This window comes from Vespula pensylvanica, chromosome 22 (assembly GCF_014466175.1).
Source record: "Vespula pensylvanica isolate Volc-1 chromosome 22, ASM1446617v1, whole genome shotgun sequence".
In the NCBI taxonomy this organism is placed as follows: Eukaryota; Metazoa; Arthropoda; class Insecta; order Hymenoptera; family Vespidae; genus Vespula; species Vespula pensylvanica.
The window spans coordinates 20,767-40,317 of NC_057706.1; the positions used below are offsets into that span (position 1 = coordinate 20,767).

Here is a 19,551-nt window from a genome sequence, read left to right on the forward strand (position 1 = left end):
TCCCTCCTTTCGGAATTCAAAACTCACCGAAGCATTTGCTCAATTTCGTCTGCTTATCGATGAAAACTTTGGCGGATATGACATTGCCGAAAGGTAGAAAGGTAGAAGCTAGATCGGTATCACTAAATTCCTGCGGTAAATGGTAGATGAAGAGGTTACCACCTTCGGGACCCTCGATCTGCTTGCCAGCGGCACTGAAACTCGAATTTTGTGCCGCCGCCGCTGCTGCGGCCGCTGCCGCCGTGAATGCCGGGAACCCTGAAATAATAAAATTCCATTCAGCGAATGTCGATTATACGATAATGCTGTATCATTGTATTCGATCGTAGTCGTAAGAACATGACATGATTATTTTACGTTCTTCCGACGTAAAATCGTTCCTCGAGATGCTTCGTTGTCTTCAAAAGAAAAAAAAAAAAGGAAAAGACAAACCAAATCACGCCGTTCGTTTCGTCACGTCGGAGCGCGATTCTGATCGAATATTTTATATTTTATATTTCGAAGGTACTCGAAAGTTCTTTCTTCTTCCTCTTATTTTTTTTCCTCGAAAAAACGAAGTATCTCGAAAATCGACCGTTTTACGAACACAATTCTCGTACTGAAGCTTTATCTAAATTGTCCATGTAGATTACTCGTTCGAATAAACGACACGGGCCCTGGTGCATCGGCACAGAGTCGTTTTATTCGCTCGGAAGTGAACCAGATGGACGGCTAAAAATACTGGAATAGCGTATGACGGAGTGTACTGCACGTTTTACACAGCTAAGCGTTGGCAATTCTACTCTTTCTTTTTTTTTTTAAATATATATATATATTTTTTCTTATTTTTTTTTTATTTTTACTCACTATGCAATTCTTTCTTTTCCACGGTCACCGTCGTCTTTCCAATGAGAGCTTTAATGCGCACAGTTAACTCGTTAGAAAATGCACCTTTACGATCAATGCAGATTATAATATTTATATACATATATATGTGTGTATATATATATATATGTATAGTTACACATACAATGCTCTTGTCGTTTATAACGACACGCTTTTAAAATGATGAAAAAATAATTACCTGCGTATTGCTGCAAGCTCGAATAAGCGTTACTCAGAGAATCCTGCAATCCGTTCAAAGGTGCTCCTGTCAAGGAATTAAGCGCGAGAGACGTTACAGGACTCAGGCTTCCACCGGTCGACCCTTTAAAACGAACACAAAGATTTATTTATTTTCCATCTTTTGATGTTAAAAAAATATATTAATCGTGCTTAAGTTCGATCGCCCTTTAATCGACGATAAAATAGTAACTTTCTAAACATGCTGCATGCTACGACGTCGAGACAACCTTCACGATTCAATCCTTGTTAACTTTTTAGCGATAATAATAAATGGATTTAGTGTATCGATAAATATCGGATTAGTATCGTAAAAAATATGGTACACATATGGCATTTCATCGACATTCTATCTCTACTATGATCGTAGCCAATACTTTGATCACCATTGTTCTATAGTTTTTTTTACACAACAAGAAATGGGTTATTAATTCGATACACGTTGAACATTCGTTAATTGCAATAAGCTTGTACAAGTTAAATACGTCTATGACTGTACATTTCGAATAAATACTCACTATACGATATATATGTATACTTATATATATATATATACAAATTATCGGATTAATAAGTTATTACAATTTTAAATCGGTATTGGAGGTTATTGGAAAATTCTTCAAAATCGGATATGGACATGTATTACGAATCGTTCGTTGAACTTTTCTTCGAATCGAGGTGAGTTCTTTTTTATTCGCAAATAGTACGCCATTAGTACCACTTTTGACGAGGAAAAAAAAGAAAGCAGTAGTGCGGGGAAAAATATAAATTTTGCACAAAAACGAAGGGGTTAAATCGGGGAAAGGGTCAGAATGAAGGATAAATAAGAACTCTTGTAATAATACGAGGATGCAATACGAAAGAAGGGATCGTTCGAGCAAACCAACGAAGTAGATAGACGAACAACGAAACAATATCGTTTTCCGTGAATTCTCACCTGTACTTCCTGTCTTCCCGAGAAGGGCAGCTAAGCACGAAAAAAAATGCGTATCGTTAAAATACTGACGACTCTTGATTTTATATACATACATACATACATACATATATATATATATGTATATATGTGTGTGTGTGAGTGTGTGTGTGTATGTAAAAAAAGAAAAAGATGGAGACTAATCTCTAAAAAAGGACAACTTAAGAGACAGTATATGTCGTTTCGATACGGATTACTAAAATCGACTAAAAAAAAAATAAGTGAATTAACGTTCCTAGTGTATTTTACACTGGCTCAATGACGGTCGATGAATGAATATGGTAACACGGTCACCAATTGACTGTAATCATTTTCGCGGTTTTTGGGAGTCTATAAACGCATCTGTCATTGCTCTATAATTTCATGAATTTTCGAAAATTCAATTTCTTCCATTAATCGATTACATTGAAATATTCATTCGGCATCCTACAGCCATAATAATCGACGCATTCACATTATGTCATATTCACCGCATACGAGATAGTGCACCGTGGAAATTGAAACGTTGTAGAGAAAGATGAAATACTATATTTGGGTGTGGTAGTACGTCTATACGTGTATACGTATGTACTATTAAATAAGCGAAATGGGAAAATCAGACCGTCGCTCGAGTTAGGGCCCTTGGTATGATCGAAATTAATTTAGTAATTGTTAATACTGTACCAGGCAATGGGACACGTACATAGCGACATACCTGCTGTCGAATTCGCCAGTCCGCTTAACGCTGAAACACAGAACACGTTCACGATATTAGCAAAGCAACGTTAGTGACGAATGTATGAAAATTATCCGATATATGTATTACATATATACATTTTTCAAGCTACTCGAAAGTATCTCGTGAGGTTCTAGATCGATCGGAATTTTTTTTCCCATTTTTTTCTTTTTACAACTCCGACTATTCCGGTCAATCAATGTTTATCGATTATAGACCAATTTACGTGTATACATGTATATGTTGCAACGCACATAAAATTCTGATACGTTAAATACTAAAGTATACAACAAGCGAATACGTGAGTTAAAGTATAACGTTAATACATATAAACGTTGCAGGGGTATTTGCTGCGCTCTCTCACACTCCGCCATTTTGAACTTTGGGTTTCCATGCATACCTATTAAAGCTTAAACAGTTCACCTACTCTCCTGGAATTATAATAATGCATGCGATCATTAACGATTAACGAAGTTTAAGCGATATTTTCTTTTTCTCTCGTGAATGCCGATCAACATGTAATGATGTATAAGAAGCATAATAATTACTCGTGCACGTTGACGGTATATTCTCCTTTTTAATCGACTCAAATCTTTACCATGGTTTTGCTTCGTTTTGTTTGTTTGTTTCTTTTTTTTTTTTTTCGAGCCGAAGGAGAACACACACGATCGTTTCGTTTTGCACGTAAAATAAATTTCAATAGATAACATTATCCAATGTCTTATCTCTAACGGCTAATAAAAATTCTTTAATAAGCCACACGCGATCTTTCGTAATGCGCAGTACTCACTGGTTGGCGATACTTGAAGGTTGCCGTTTCCGCCAGTCATGGCTGCCAACGTAACAAGATTTTGCATACTCATCGGTGATACCCCAGCGTTTGCTGAAATTTGATAAAAAAACCGCGTTTAGTTCGAACGAAATCATTGTCGCTTTAGCGGGGAAATTTGAGAAAATTAATCGTAATCGTAAAATAATGTGATAATCAGTCGTAAAAATTTGATAAGTAAAGGATAAAGAACGATAGCAGATATAAGTACGTATGTACGTACAATGTCAAAAGGATGTTTCGTAACAACGTCGTTTTTTTCCACGGATGTAACGATACGTCATCGAATGACCATCGGTTTTTCAGCAGCGTACGATAAACACGTATATTAAATCGTTTTAATAATTGCGTTCACGTGACGTTCGAGCCGAGTAAGACTTTGGCACGATTCCCAAGTATATATGAAATATCCAATCTTATTAATACGAGGACAGATTCCGCGTTTGGATTCTTTGTGCGCTGGTATGATATTTGAAATATCTATGAAGACTTGTAATATAAGACCGATATATCGGTGAGATGTAGAAAGTAGAGGAAAAGGAAGGAAGGAAGGAAGGAAGGAAGGAAGGAAGGAAGGAAGGAAGGAAGTTGACGGAGATGTTTGATATCGGGATCGAAGAAACGAAAATAAAATGAAAATGATGGACACTGACCATACTCACCGGCGGAGTTACCGAGGGACGCGAGAGTCGCTAGACCCTGGAGATTGGCAGGGTTAATCTCCGGTGGACTTGGAACGGCAGGTGGGGCGGCGTGTGCGGGGGTAGCCGCACCGAGGCCAAGGTGCTGCTGTAACAACAGCTGATGCTGAACACTCGAGAGAGCGTTCGCTCCGGCGCCGGCGGCTACCGGGGTGGCCGCACTCGTCGTCGCTTGCAACTGTTGCAATAACTGCAACGACGACGGCGCCAGCGTATGCGTCTCACCCTGAAAAACGTTCCAGAAACGTTTTATTTTTCTATTCAGTTTTTTTTTCTTTTTTTTTTTTTTCAAGAGAGAAGCCTGTTATCCTTCGTAAATAAAATCGAATCATCGTCCATCAATCTCTGGATCAAGGCAAGATCAATTTTTTATCATTCCAGTCGTATTTACTTGCAAATGATTGCATCAGTTTCCTTTCGCTTTAATTTTTTCTATCTACATATATACATATGTAGATAGAAAAGAAAAAAAATATATATATACCCATGTAAGATAAGAAAGTAAGGAAAGTTCTCACGAAACTCGAGATGTTTTCGTTCGGCGATCGCGAATTTATGGAAAACTTATTTCGTCCCTTGATGCAAATGGAATCGTTGATTTCGAGGAAAAAGGTTCGCTGTGAAATATTAAAGATATACGGACCGTCGTCAGGTAATGCGGCGCCATGTTGACTCCCGCGATATTCCAGAGATTCGCTTGAATTTGCTGCATCCTTTTTTGATCCTTTTCCTTCTGTGTGTCAGCGAATTTCACAACCAGCGGTGATGAGCATCCCTGAAAAGCATGGAAAATTTTGTAACACGGGAAACGTAGAACGTTGCTTATTCAGATATGAGCTCGCGAGTCGTACGGTTTATACGAATATGAAATTCATGGAAAATTATTATTTCCTTCGTTCTTATTCTTTCTTTTTTTCTTTTCAATTTTAGATTCGTCGTGAAGAACGGCCCTCGAGCGAGATCATCGGAAGTACTGGTTCGAGTTCGGACGTAGCCGGCTAGGATGAGAGGTAGGATCATTTTTGATAATTCGAATTACGAATTCGAACGGAATGCTCGAATCTACCGCACGAAAGACGATTTATCGTTCAAAATAAAATATAACTTGTTAAACCGGGTGATCGGAGAAGAGAACCAAGTTCGAGGAACTCGGATACGGAAATATTCATGATATTAAAATGGAATTGCCGTCGTGCTAGCATGCCTTGGCACGGCTCGCTTTTACTATTCGAAATAGCACGTGACATAGGCGTAACGGTAGCATCAGTACGGCTAACGAAACAATTCCGTGGAGTGTGCGGAATGCATTTTGCGACTCGCCTACCCGAGCCAATTCCTTTAAGTATCTGACATTATTTTTCACTTTAACGATCGCACCAGCACTACCGCTGGAAAGCCGTTAGAGAAGAAAGCTAACTTTTGCCAGGTCTCGGAAGATGCATTTTAGAAAGGGATCGACGTAGATTCGAAAAATAGACAATACATCCGGGCGATTCTTTCTCGTAGCGAAACGAAAGTTCAAAAAATCAAAAGAGTCAGATCTATCAATTAATTCAACATCGAGAATGTATTCGATGTGTACGAAAATATCAGGCATGACTCGTGCATACGCATTCCATGTATACTTCCGTTTTCATTAAACTTTCCCGAGACAACGTGTGTTTTGCTATTCCGTTTTTGGAATACTAATGACTCTCCTTACTAATACGTCGTTGAAGAAGAAACCGGCCTATTTTTCGTGGCTTAAAGTAAAAAGTATTTATTAGAGAAAGATCCTCAAATGCGATTTCTGTCGAGGTATCGATTTACACCTACGGTATTATAATCGAACAAACGGATCGGTAAAGAATGTACGGAGCGTCCATTGATCACCGGTGTTGTCGAATCAACGAATGGAGTAGTACCGTTAGTAGAATTTCTTACACCTGCCGAGACTTTAGGTAGATCTAGTAGAAACTAGTGGAAAGACAGGATGACGTAGCCTCGTGTAATCAATCCGATTTAGTCGTAGAAGGCTAGGATCGACCAAGAGACGTCGAGCAAGACGACGAACGGACGAGAAAAGAAAAGGCGGAAAAGTCACGATGGCGCGTTTCGAATCGCAAAGGTGTCGTCTAATACGAGATCTTTCCTATTTTTTCCTCGCTCGGTTTTGGTTACCCCAAGTTAAATCGGTATATCACTGTGACGAGGTGACTAGCCGGGGTTGTGCGGTGACTACGTGCGGACGTTCCTCCGAATGATAATGGCATCGAGCCAATGTCCGTCAAGCTCGCTGAATCGCCACGAAAAGAAACGAGCCGCGAAGTCTTAACGATGACTCCTCCTCCTCCTTCTCGTCTTATATAGTAACAATAAGTTACCTACGTAAAAAGTATTTCTTCCTACTCGAACATTTTTCCTTCGTATAAAACGTAGATCATCTTGACAAAACTCGTAAAGTGGATCGTCTTTTTTTAACGATCTTACTGATTCGTTAAAAAATGATTTAGAGAGGATAATAAAAAAATCATAATATTTAAACGCTCGTAAAATACATAAGGCATTATAGATTCTGGTATATAAATCTTTCGGTTTGCCAAATGTTTGCACTTTTCAGCAAACATTTCATATTTTGATGCGTGAAATACGACGTTCAAAGAAATAAAGTAGCTCGCTCGGTATCGTAAATTTTTTTTAAGAAGGAGGTCAAATAATTGAGAGAATTATGATCGAGACAACCTTAAGAACGTCGCTTTACTTACCTCCATCGTTTGCGAGTGATGAAGGGCCTTAATGGCGTTGATAGCATATTGTTTACTAGCGAAAGTAACGAAGGCACAGCCTTTACTTTGTCCAGCATTGTCTCGCAGAACCGAACACTCCTCGATCGTTCCGTAGACGCTGAACATGCTTCTGACGTCATTCTCCGTGTACTTTTTCGATAACATGCCAACGAACAACTTGCGTTCTGAAACAAAAACAATGATGATTATTATAGCTCTTTCTTTTTCTTTCTTTTACTATTTTGGATCTAATCGTAAGATCTTTTGTTCACTGCTTTGTCCTATCTTCGCGATTGTCTCTCTCTCTCTCTCTCTCTCTCTCTCTCTCTCTCTCTCTCTCTCTCTCTCTCTCTCTCTCTCTCTCTCTCTCTCTCTCTCTCTCTCTTTTCTTCGCTTCTCGCCTTCGTAAGCGTTTACGCGTAATATGCCTGGTCAGCTATGGACCACTTGACGACGGGGCTGAGCTGAGGATGTATGAGAAAGAGGGGGTAGACGGGGTTAGACCGGTCAATATTTGTTTAGAACCGGGAGAAAAGCTGTGCCTCGGGGGAAAGCCGCTTATGTAAATTCACCCTCGCAGGGGTTCCCTATAGTGACGCAATGTACTCGACCGCGACTCTGAATATCTCTATCTGTTCTCCACGTGCATTTTCCATGGAACAGATGCACCGCTCCGTAAAGAACGTCTTCCGGCAAAAATATAGCGTTTGCGATTTCGCTATCGCGTCCGTGACTTCGTTTTTTCGCGCGAAATATCGAAATTTGTCTAGGGAAAAGAGAGAAAAGGAGAGAGAGAGAGAGAGAGAGAGAGAGAGAGAAATTCAAACTCCATTCCAGGGGATCATAGAATTTCGAAAATAACTCTCGAGTCTTAAGAATTATTAACGTTCTCCTTCGTAATGGTTTACGTAAGAGAGATAACGCGGACTGGTTAGTGTTTTTGTCAGACTCGTAGAAATAAAAGCGTAGGTATATCTTTCAAGAGGAGAACATTTTTGCCTTGGTATTTCAACGTTATACGTTTAAGCCATAAGCAAAAGTGGAACATCGCGTGTATCGCGAAGGCGAAGCCTGAACTCGCGTTGAATATCCAGCTAAATCGGCTTCATTAATAAAGTGAACATAATCGCCAGCGTGAGTTCGCCCGTTGATCGCAACCGCGGGACGAACTAGCAAACTCGTTCACGATTAACGGTTTTCCTAATTAATTTCGTAGTCTACGGTAGAATGCTCGGTTGATTATTCGTGGTTTCCATCTAGTACGATCGAATTTCACAGCGAGCGCGAGAGTTATTCTCTTTGGACGTCCGAAGGATAACTTGGTCTTTCATGGGGAAAAAATGCCATTGCTTCCGCGACCCCATCCCTCTTATTTTACCCTCCTTAACGCATCCTCTTCGCCCGATCATTCTCCTTCGTTTTCCCTCGCTCGTTCAACGCTTTTACCTTTAGCCCTACGGCGAAATTGCGGCTTTTACGGAATGTTTATTAAATGCTGAAACCGTTTGGTCTCTCTCTCTCTCTCTCTCTCTCCCTCCCTCTTTCTCTCCTTCCTTCTTACTTTCAACTAAAATTTTCCATCCGTCTTGAAACGAGAAGCCGCGCCCCTTTTATAAACTGATAATCGATTTTGGTAGATACCGAAGAAGCAGTTACCGCGGTTTCCGTAAACGTCGAATATAATTTACTAACCAACCGAACGTATACAGACTGTCCGATAATAGGTCCGCGGGAATAAATCACCTTTTCGTAAAAACATTCCTATAATTAAAATTATTTATTTATCCGTTTAAGTGTTTTTAACGAAAAATGTAGGATTCGCGAGTGTTCGATTTTTTAATTTCTTTTCGCTTTTTTGTTTTTTGTTTTTTCTTCTTCCCCTAGAAACAATGACGAAAGAATTTTACTTTAATGTACAATATTGCTTCGTATAATTCGTTTCGATCGTCGGAAAGCCCCTTTAGTCTTTACAGTTACCGTGTCTATCTAGGTATACGATTATTTCGCTAATTAATTAGCAACTCACTCCTCTCCTGGGAATGGAGAGAGAAAGAGAGAAAAAAGGACAGAGAGAGAGAGAGAGAGAGAGAGAGAGAAAGGAGAAGGTGGGAAGAAAAAGAGCTTTAAACTTTTAAGCGAAGTGCTTTACGCAAGAATCGATCCTCTTAGTCTCGGCGCACAACGATTGCATTCTTATTCTTTTTTTCTTTTGCTCTTTTTTTCATGGAATAGCATCGAGAAAGGAGACGGCGCGAATGAACCGGTGCTTTTACGAGTCAGAGAAAAAGAGCAGTGCGAGATTAGGTTCGTGCATGCAAATGTGGCTGTAGAGTGGGAGAGAGAGAGGGAGGGTGGGAGAGGGACAGAGAGAGAGAGAACGAGAGAAGAAGAGATGCGAAAGAGAGAAGGTGGAATTTCATTGGAAGGCGTTCGATGCACTTTTCTAACGCAAAGGATACCTCCCTTTGATATGCACCGCCTTCGCTATGAAACCTCCGGCTTTTGCATATTTCTTCTTTAAACTACGAAACTAGAGTTTCTCGTTTTAGACACACGTACATATATATATATATATATATACACACACACACATACACACATGTATATACATACATATGTATATTGTCTTATGCCAATCTCTATGCCACCCTATGGATTTTTCCACTGGAATAGTTTATCTTAAATATCGCTTTCGCGAGCTGTTTTCCCACGATTTTGCGAGAAAGCGATTTTTAATCGGCAAGTATGTGCGACTTTAATGAATATTAACGACGACGATCTATTCGTTTAAAAATTGAGTACACAAAGCCGTCATTTAAATGAATTAAATCTACATATTTGAAGGAATAAATACGTGTAGCAAACGATGTTTTTACCGTGTCCAAGATGAGAAAAAGAGAGAGAGAGAGAGAGAGGTCACGATCTGAAATAATCAAAGTTAATTCTCCGCGTTCATCTTCGTAACGTGTCACGAAAGATCGAATTATAGGTCTTAAAAAAAGAAGAGAGGAAAAGAAAAAAGAAAGAAGAAGGAGAAGAAGAAGGCGGCGGAACGAGCAACCGGCCGTTAATAAAGATCATCGCGTGGTCTTCTAGTTGGCGAGATCGGGGCCACGAAATTCTCTCAACTTTTCGCTAATATTACGGAAGATTAGATTTACATCAGTCCTTGTTTCGTATTCGCCTGGTACGGTAGATCTCCTCTACGGGAATATTCTTGCTCTCTTACCGCCTCGACTCCGCGGTCCTGCGCGAGAATGGAAATTAACCCTGTTAATTCAATTCCTAGCGTGACTACGTTCAACCTTAACTGAATTTTGGATACAGCCACCTCAAGTATTTCGTGGAAGCTTTGTTATATCGTACAACCACCTAGGTTCTGCACCTCGTACCGGTAATATTCTTGTATATCGCATTTAATCGTTCTACTTTTCCTTCCTTCCTTCTTCTTCTACTTTTTTTTTTGTTCCTTTTCCTCCTTCCTCGTAGTTTACACGAAGAAAATATTCTCCCTTTTCTCTCTCTCTCTCTCTCTCTCTCTCTCTCCTTCTTTCTCTACTTCTTTTTTCTTCCTTTCTTGCTTACTCGCGATAAAAATGGGAAACGTTTATCCGACAAGGAGTATTTCCGCGAGAAGGGTAGAGATGGTAACGAGATCGTACTTTTTTTTGAAATATAAGAAAACCTAATGCAAAACGTCAGCCGCAAAAGGGAAGGAGGACGACCAAGGAGCGTTCTTTTATGTTTCTTTTGGTAAAAGCAGGCAATACGCGCTTACGCTTACAAATCTTAGCCCAACGTATAATTTACTCCTTTGGAGCACGAAAGCGTGTGCACGGGAAAGAAATTCATGTCGAGTGGCCCTGCCAAGAGCGAGGGTGAAACGAGCCATTAGCGCGACGATTGTATAATAACCTCGCGCTAGAACAGTATTTTTAGGCTTGGTCGATGTGCGGTTACTCTCTTACCGTCGTCTTATTACTCTCTTTCTCTCTCTCCACCTTTCGGAAATTGTGACGATGTAATTAGATTTTGTGCAAGTGGATAGCTAATTCGCCTATCGGTGTTCGCGTATAAATAATCTTACGAATTTAACGACGCCCGACTCTCGGACAGATAGATCGTTCTCTTTCGTGATCCTTCTTGGCGAATTTTTAACTCTTACGAGAGACTAATGAAATTATTGCGAGCGTTATTTAAAACTTTAGTTTCATTCGTACGACCTGAGTCGTCCTATTTTTAATTCGCGTATCCGAAATACGAAGGAACGATGCTAGGAGGAACGGTGGTACGCAGGTAGTACCTACCTACCTACCTACCTACTGCCATTTCCGAATAGGGATATACGAATGCGTCTTATGATTAGTATGTTTGCCGTGGTAACGAACAGGAAGTGACGTCAAGAGTCAAGACCGATTTATAATCAGTCGGAAATACCGATCGGCGAAACGTACCGACGACGAATAACATTCGCACGTATCTCTTGCTTTTTCTTTTAACTACTTTCCTCTTCGTCGGCACGCATTCGTAAACGGTCGGACGTATGATTTCCCTTTGATAAATTAATTCATTAACTAATAAAACATTGATGCGAAAAATGCCGTCCGTCCTGGAAAAGGAGAAGGTCAGGCGGGTAATTACCTTAACGTTGCGTGTTCAGGATCTCGTAGCTCGTTCGATATTATTTACTTCCATTATTATCATAGACGAGACATAATAGTATATTTATACATCACGCGACATAGATATGCCAATTAGAAAACAAGCTGACTCGTAACAAGGCGATACACGCTATGCGGTGACGTGTGTGTCAATGCGTTGTAGGCGGATTGGTAAACGCGACGACGAACGACGCAGCGTCGTGAGCAAATTTAAAAATCGAAGGAAGCGAAGATCTTGCAGGTGGGTGTCCCAACGACGTGGTTGCTAATTGATATCCATCGCGAGATTTTAGCGAGGAGGGAGCTCCATGAAGTGGAAAAAGAAAAGAAATGGAAAGAAAAATGAAACAGAGGAAAAAAACCATACGTCTTCGAGGACGATGAATCATTATAGCGATGTTTCAGCAACGATATTCGAGAATGAGTTAGAGCGAGTTTTCCTGAATTTCCTCCTTCTTTACGGCTCATACATTTTCCGAGGAAAGAGCTCTACGATCGTCGCTCTCTCGAACGGTCTTCCCTTTCGCGCAACAACGATCTCGCTCGCGGTAGCTATAAATGGCCTCGTAAATTTCGTACGGAGGATCGCCGGCGTTTCTTCAAAGGTTATGAATGTTGTTTCATTTGGTAGGTGAGTCGGGGGGAGGGGGGAGTGGATCGAGAGAGGATACCGAGAATGATAGGACGTTCAAGAAAGCGCATAAGAGAAAGTAGCGTCGAGGATATCGTCGTTCCTTCTCTCCACTCGTCAAAGTACGAAGACCCATAAGCGAGCTACATTAATCGAACATTTGTATGGGATCCGGTGCCTCGAGTTCCTTCCGGCTGGCTTTACCGACAGGCACCACCATCCTATAGTCTTTCCTTTTCTCTCTCTCTCTCTCTCTTTCTCTTTCTTTCCCTCTCTCTTTTTCTCTTTCTCATTCTCGCTTTATACTCCCTTCCAGGCGAGTTCTGCTACAGCATCGACTGCACGAGCGTCTCTTCCTCTTGGAATTCCCTCTACCTTCGCTTCTCCGTCTCTCTCTCTCTCTCTCTTTCTATTTTACCTGCAAGCAAGGTCCTCCTTTTTTTTCCCTTCACCATTCTCACGAGACGAAACGCCGGAACGTTACTTGCATGCCAAATCGAGGCTATTTTCAAGGAGATTCTGACCAAGACGACGGTGTAGTATCTTCGAGGCAAAGAAGCAAAGCCCTTTCGACGATGTATAACTACGCGTATCTACGTACGTACGTCATCCTTTTCAAAGACGATTTTCCTTTTCGCAATGAGAGAGATCCATCGGTGATTCGCATTCGTGCCTGTTGCTTAACGAGATAAGCTCCTTGCCGTTGCTATCGTTATGGGCATTTTTCTTTTTTCTTTTTTTTTTCTTTTTTCTCCAAAGAGAGCTTTCATCGTCAAAGAGAAGATAGAAGTCTGCATTTTGTAACGAGATTAATCGCTACGTCGGACGGTCCTATTTTATGCGTCTTCTCAAAGCCAACGAGAGAAGAGGAGTCGCGCGCTGTTTCCTCGAAGGACGACGTTTCTTGCGGAGTTTCAAGATCGCGAGCGAGAGAGGGAGAAAGATTGCGAAAAGAAAACTGAAGAGTGAGAGAGATAGAGAGATAAAGAGAGAGAGAGAGAGAGAGAGAGAGGGAGGGAGGGAGAGAGAGGGAGAGAAATAAAGAAAGAGATACACGGACAGATAGACGACTGTGCAAAGTCCTCGCTGCACATTCGTAACTCACTTCGTATGCAAAATGACGCTTTATCAAAGTATGCCGCTGCTTATGCATGTATTATTCGCGCTATTCCTCGAAGATGAGTTAAAATTTCAATATTTCGTACGTACGTATACGCGGCTTCATGTAATTTCCATAAGCCAGATAAGCGGTGTTCTTCATCTCACGATAACGCCGATAAGCAAGCGCAATGCGTTTAGATTTTCACTTCTTCCAGTGTGGATCAACTTTCGTCGAACGTGCACGATCGAACTTCGACGATATTTCCTTTCGTTGACCGCGAACAAAAAAAAATAACTAAGACCAAACGGAACGTAACCGGTGCTATTTCTAACCACGTAACTATTCCTTTAAATTCGCATATTTTTATTGGACGAACGACGCGGACGAACGACGACTGTTCGTTTCGATATCTTTTCGTTATCTTATCTGTTAATGCGTTATGGAGACTCGAAGAAAATTAAGAATGGAACGATTGGCCGAGCATGAGTCACGATTCTGGCGAGCTACGTAAACGTCATCACCTTGAAACTCGATGGACGTTGTTATTAGTGCGAGTTTTTCCTTCGAATAAAAAGCGTTCCTTCTACGATAGAAAATCATGCAGGTTTCGCCGAGACCTTACACGAAGAGTTCCGAGCTTTGAATTCGTGCGATCTCTGTATAGACGATTCCTGTATGCACGCGCTTGCGCTTGCGTATACACACGTAGATACACATACGATCATACTCGTCGTTTAGGAGAGCTACGATAATCTGGCAATTACACAACGCTCGCTCGAAGCCACAATCGTTGCCGTGTAATGGAGGCGAGGAACACCGATGTGTTCCGGCATTACGAATGGGAGTACCGAAAGCTATTGTATTTCGCAAGGAGAGTTCCGTCCGTCCTCGCTCGATAGCGAAACGCGGCTGTCGTTCGTGCTGGCCGAGGCTGTATACGCGTCTCGATCGCGTGTTTACGCGTTCACCATGTCGGTGCGTTATCGATCCAAGCGGGATTACGCTTCGTCGGCTAATGTCAACCATCGGAATTCTAAGCTTATTCTGTACGACATAGATACTCGGATTCCAGATACGAGTACTTGTATAAACGCGAATTAAAACTATGTTGGAACCTTCCAAGGCTACATTTGTCGTAATCGATTCAACGTTTCTTTTACTATATCGGCCCTGCGTTATCGCTTCGCTTTTATCCCGCGGTCTCGCTAAAGGCGATGATACGGAAACAACAAAACTCGTTACGAATTGTGTTACGGTTCTACCAATCGTCTTAATTAAAGAAAAAAAAAAAAAAAAAAAAAAAGAAAGAAAGAAAGGGAAGAAGGTAATATCAAGCGAGGTGAAACGTATGGAATAATAATATCTCCTCGAATCTTTTTCTTCTCTCTTAATTAACGTACGATCTTCCGATCTAGGAGTTCCGAAGGATAAATTCTTTCGCGCGAACGTTATACGCCTCGTATGTATCGTCTCGATCGTTCGTCGAAACTCTCTGACGGAGAAATAAAATTCGTAAAGAGAAGGAGTAAGGAGAAAGGAAACAAAAAAAAAAATAGGAAAAATAGAAAGGACCGACTTTGATACTACATCGTAGACAAGAACGTTCGTTGCAGTTTGAAGCTAGCGAGACGAGTTTAGATAGGTGCAGCTTAGCGGGTTGGTAAGTAGGTTGCCACAGGTAGCTCGTTCCTTACGTGTGTATCGGTTATGTTGTACGCGTACGTATCGCATACATTGTACGTACGTACGTACTATGTGTATGTACGTACGAACGAGCGACGCGAAGAAAAGCACGAACGGTTACGTCGGTGAGATCGCGAGCTAGTGTAGGAGTAATCGTGAGACGGGTCTTGCACAACCGATGGTCACTGAGTTTTCTACGAATGCTTCGACGATGTACAAACAGATGGATAGAGAAGGCCTCGACCATCTCTCGACTCGGTTCCAATTTACTCGATGTCTTCGAACGAACCCCATTTCCTTGATGTCCCGTGGAAAAGCTTTCCTTTAACGTAGAAAGGGTCAAAGAGCTCTTGTAAATGCTACTCTCGTTCGTCCCTTGTTTCTCAAAATGAATGTCCTCCCGATGGTCGTCTTGGTCGTTGCAGCGACCACCACAGCACTACCACACGGCCGGTATAACTTCAATACCTCGGAAGAACGTCTTCTCTCCTCGTGAGTCTAACTAGGTCAAGAGCCACCTGCCATTAGATGCGTTACGCTTTGTAATTATTCCGTATAACGTAGCTATAAACGGTCCTTTACGACGAAACGTAGAACAACAGAGAAGACGAGCTTGTCCTTTTGTTTATCGTACCTTCGCGATTATTATTTCATGATTATACGCGCGTTTGTTCCAAATTAATTAAACCTCTGTTTATCGTACCTTTGCGATTATTATTTTACGATTATACACGCGTCTGTTCGAAATTAATCAGACCGTTCCATAAGATGAACTTTCGGCGATCGAATATGTTCTTTACTTTACGATGTTTCTTCTTTTAACGAACGCATTTAAATTCCAAGGATACGTTTCGATATTGGTCGCGACGGAGGAGGAAGCGAGGGAGTGGAGAAAAAAAAAAGGAAAATTACCGTTTTCTAAGTCCGTAGAGATAAGTAAAACGGTCGAAACGTCGTCGACTAGGCAAAGACGATGACTCGCGTATTCCTTACTCGTCTTTTCGAGTGCTACGCCATGGGTTCGTACGTACTTGCGTGTACGTACGTAGCGTACGTGGCAAAGTGCAAAGGGGTGAAAAGGTCAGTCATCTAGGAGGCCGCTCGTCGTCTTTCCTATAGAATCGGTTCTTTCTGCGTTCTTCGTTTTTCTTCGTGGCATAGAAAAAGAGAAACCGAGTCGAATGCGAGCCCAGCCGAGCGGAGCCGAGCCGAGTCGAGGCAGAGAAGACACTCGTGATGCAACGACGAAACGTGAACTCGGTTTTATAGTAGTCTCTCTCTCTCTCTCTCTCTCTCTCTCTCTCTCTCTCTCACTTGGACTATCCGATTTGTCCGCTTGAAATTCCGTTCCCGTGCTAGCTCCCGATCGCTTCTATTCGCCGATTCTTACGAAACTTTCTTTCCTGACACACATATACCGTATTATTCTTTGTCGAGTCTTCACAAAACTTTTCTACTTGTTTCAAAGTTATGAAGGAATGTTAGAGTCCATAAGAAGCAAAGATAGAGATAGAGCGAGAGAGAGAGAGAGAGAGAGAGAGAGAGAAAAGCTACCCAGGTGGAATAATTTCACTCTCCAGAGAATCAATTTGTCCGTACGTATATATCACGAGCATATCCCACAGCTCGTGTGCCGGCCTTCTGTCAGATCGTATTTACGTTCGCGTGGCGCGGCAATATTGCGTAACCATTTCGCGGGGCATTGCATCGCCCGATGAAAACAAGCGTCTCGGTGTAGCAGCAGTAACGTTCAAGGATAACCTGCTACACAAAGTTATGTCGAAAGGAACGATGTAGCGGGAAGCCATTACCGGCTATGAAACGTATACCTGTGTATACCTGTTCCGAGAGCAGAAGAAGAGGACGTCCTGAAACCTCCGATCTCGGCTTCGTATTATGAAATTGATGCGCGTTGTTTTTTTCTTTTTCTTTTTTCTCCTTAATTCTTATTTTTTATTTTCCTCTTATTCTTTTCCTTGCTTCGCAAGGAAGCTCGAAGGTGAAGGTAAAACGTTGAATGAATACGAGGAAAGAAAAAAAAAAAAAAAATGCGAAATTTTTTTCTTCGTCGTTTATCTTCCATAGCAATCAAAGAAACAGCGAGACGTTCGAGGCCGAGCAAATTGAAATTTCGAGAGTGATATGAATTTTTTGTGCGCTCGAGCAAGCGTGATGTATGAATCTCGATCCGTCGTCCATGAGCTTTCTGGAAATCGTTCCCGTCGTGTTCGCGTTCCGCTTCGAACGTAACCAACGTCGACGTCGCGTCCGACATAGTTATCGTACGAGAGAGAGAGAGAGAGAACGAGGGAGGGAATACAGAGTGCAGATCCCACAAATTCACGGTATATTCGCTTGACCATGGCCGTGAAGTCGGATCTGGCCGAGTTGAACGTTCGAAATGTCTAGCGTTTGTTAAATGGGTCGATTAAATGGCTCGAGAATCATGACACATACGCACGCAACAATCGTATATCTGGACGAGACGTAATCATTTTCTCTGCCGTCATCGTTACCGTTACATCGAGCTTCGTTAAAATTCTGTCGATTAACGATCAAAAACGTAAGGATCGTCGGGACGATAAAAGAGAAGAAAAGACGAAAGAAAGAAGCTCCGATCTAAGAATAAGCGTGAAATACTGGTATCGACGCGGACGTATCTCGAATCGAAGATATATCGTAACACGCGTCACGTATCGAGAGCCACAAATTCGCCATTACGTTAAGCGTCGGTAGGCTGTTTCATGCCTCTTGCATTTATTATATTATACAACGTTCGTGCTAAAGTGCAAATGGGTGTTGTTGTTGGGCGCGGTGCAAGAGAGAGAGAGAGAACGATCGAGGAAGGTCGAGCAAAAGTGAACTCGTCACGGTCGAGTTGAGACACGACTTCATTCACTCCTATTTCTATCTCCTCCTTCTCTTCCTCTTTATCTCTCTTCCTCTCTCTCTCCCTCTCTCTCTCTCTCTCTCTTTCTCTCTCATAATAACGACCTTCATTGATGAAATTCTAGTAACGATGGGAAAGAGAAAAGGAATCGATAGAAAAACGAGCGACGAGAGAACGTATCGTTGGGTAGGACGAATTAATAAACGGGATTGTTTTTACGACGCTTTGTCGGGATAAAAAGAGATCGTAATCCGTAGTTTATAATCCGTTTGTCGGTTTTTCTTTTCTTTTCTTCCTCCTTTTTTCCACGAGAAAGAAAACAAAAGGAAACAAAAAAAACGTGCGATATCCGACACTCGAAACGTAGCGTCAAAAACGCATCGGACGATAATTAACCATGGAGAAAGAGAAATTAAAGAGCGGATGGAATAACGTTTCGTGGAACGTTCGACGCGAAAGATAATTATCAGTTAACTAAAGAGTTCGTATTTTTAGCGGCCCGTATCAGAGTGAATAGAGTCGTCGAGCGAAAAGGAAATAAGGAGTATCGTTAACTTTGTGGCAGCTTTATGACTCTGATATTTTAACGGTTTTATTTTAGTACGTACGCTATAGGAAGAAATACGCGGAGCGTGAAAAATAGCCTATATTTTTAGAAGCATTGTTACGCAGAGAAAATGACACGGAGGAGAAAGCAGAACGTGCAGACTCTCGCGCGAAGCTACGCACGTATACACGCACGTACGGATCTTCGTACAGTAGACACGAATTAGCAGAGAAGAGAAGCGGCACGTAACGCGAGCAACTGTGAATATATGTGTCAGGTGATAACGCTTCGAGTATCCAGGTGAGAAAACGATTAAACCGTGATTAGTACGATCCTGCGAAACGCGTTACGATTCTTACCGTCGGCATCTTCGCGAGAATTACGTTAGAAAAAGATTCAGGTCTGTTAGAGAACGTGCCCTATGTTATCGCACGGATTCGCAGATTCTATTCTTTATTATTATTAGCACGTATGAAATTAGCATCCAAGGTCTCGCTCTCGACTCGCTTCTCACCATTCCATGGATACATTTTTTCACTCGGTACGATTACATTCTTCGATTCGGCAAATTATTTTTTAGCGGTTGATCGATCGATCGTGTTTCGAATCGAGCTATCTTCGCATTGTTATACTCGAAACGAAGAGGAAATTCGTTCGGTCCTTTTTTTTCTTCGATATAGAACGACGTCGTTCTACATTTTCGAGGAAAACGCTATAGCGGATATCTGCCAAATGTCTGCGGTAACTGGTTCAACGTTATAGCGTACTAACTGGCAAATCGTGGAGCCATTCGTCTTGTATACGTTTGCCGTTTGCGACCATTCACGCCACGCGGAGACAGTTATTCGGTATGGCTTCCTCTCGCCCTTTGTTTTCTATACGCGATAGAAAGGAAAATAATAATGCATATATACGTGTATTATATCGCATATACGTATATACATATATATATA

At 41.6% G+C, this 19,551-nt stretch overlaps 1 protein-coding gene and 1 long non-coding RNA gene across 38 annotated transcripts in view; one reads left to right on the forward strand and one right to left on the reverse strand.

Annotated features, from left to right (window-relative positions):
* Positions 1-19,551, forward strand: part of LOC122636525 — a 206,070-nt gene that overhangs the window by 12,152 nt on the left and 174,367 nt on the right. The window contains exon 2 of the long non-coding RNA XR_006328971.1: positions 5,250-5,329. This is a non-coding gene — a long non-coding RNA (uncharacterized LOC122636525). The remainder of the gene's footprint in view (positions 1-5,249; positions 5,330-19,551) is intronic.
* LOC122636519 (CUGBP Elav-like family member 1) overlaps positions 1-19,551 on the reverse strand; it is a 253,063-nt gene that overhangs the window by 6,999 nt on the left and 226,513 nt on the right. For 25 of the 37 annotated variants that reach the window (XR_006328970.1, XR_006328969.1, XR_006328968.1 and 22 more), the window contains 9 exons: positions 7,064-7,269; positions 4,963-5,094; positions 4,272-4,545; positions 3,580-3,672; positions 2,757-2,798; positions 2,039-2,068; positions 1,064-1,186; positions 847-894; positions 28-258 (listed from right to left, as the gene is read on the reverse strand). Coding sequence is in view for 31 of the 37 variants with exons in the window: in XM_043827800.1 (XP_043683735.1) it covers positions 28-258; positions 847-894; positions 1,064-1,186; positions 2,039-2,068; positions 2,757-2,798; positions 3,580-3,672; positions 4,272-4,545; positions 4,963-5,094; positions 7,064-7,269 (1,179 nt within the window). In the remaining 6 variants the exon portion in view is untranslated. The remainder of the gene's footprint in view (positions 1-27; positions 259-846; positions 895-1,063; positions 1,187-2,038; positions 2,069-2,756; positions 2,799-3,579; positions 3,673-4,271; positions 4,546-4,962; positions 5,095-7,063; positions 7,270-19,551) is intronic. The other 12 variants (XM_043827804.1, XM_043827803.1, XM_043827801.1 and 9 more) reach the window with 12 other exon arrangements.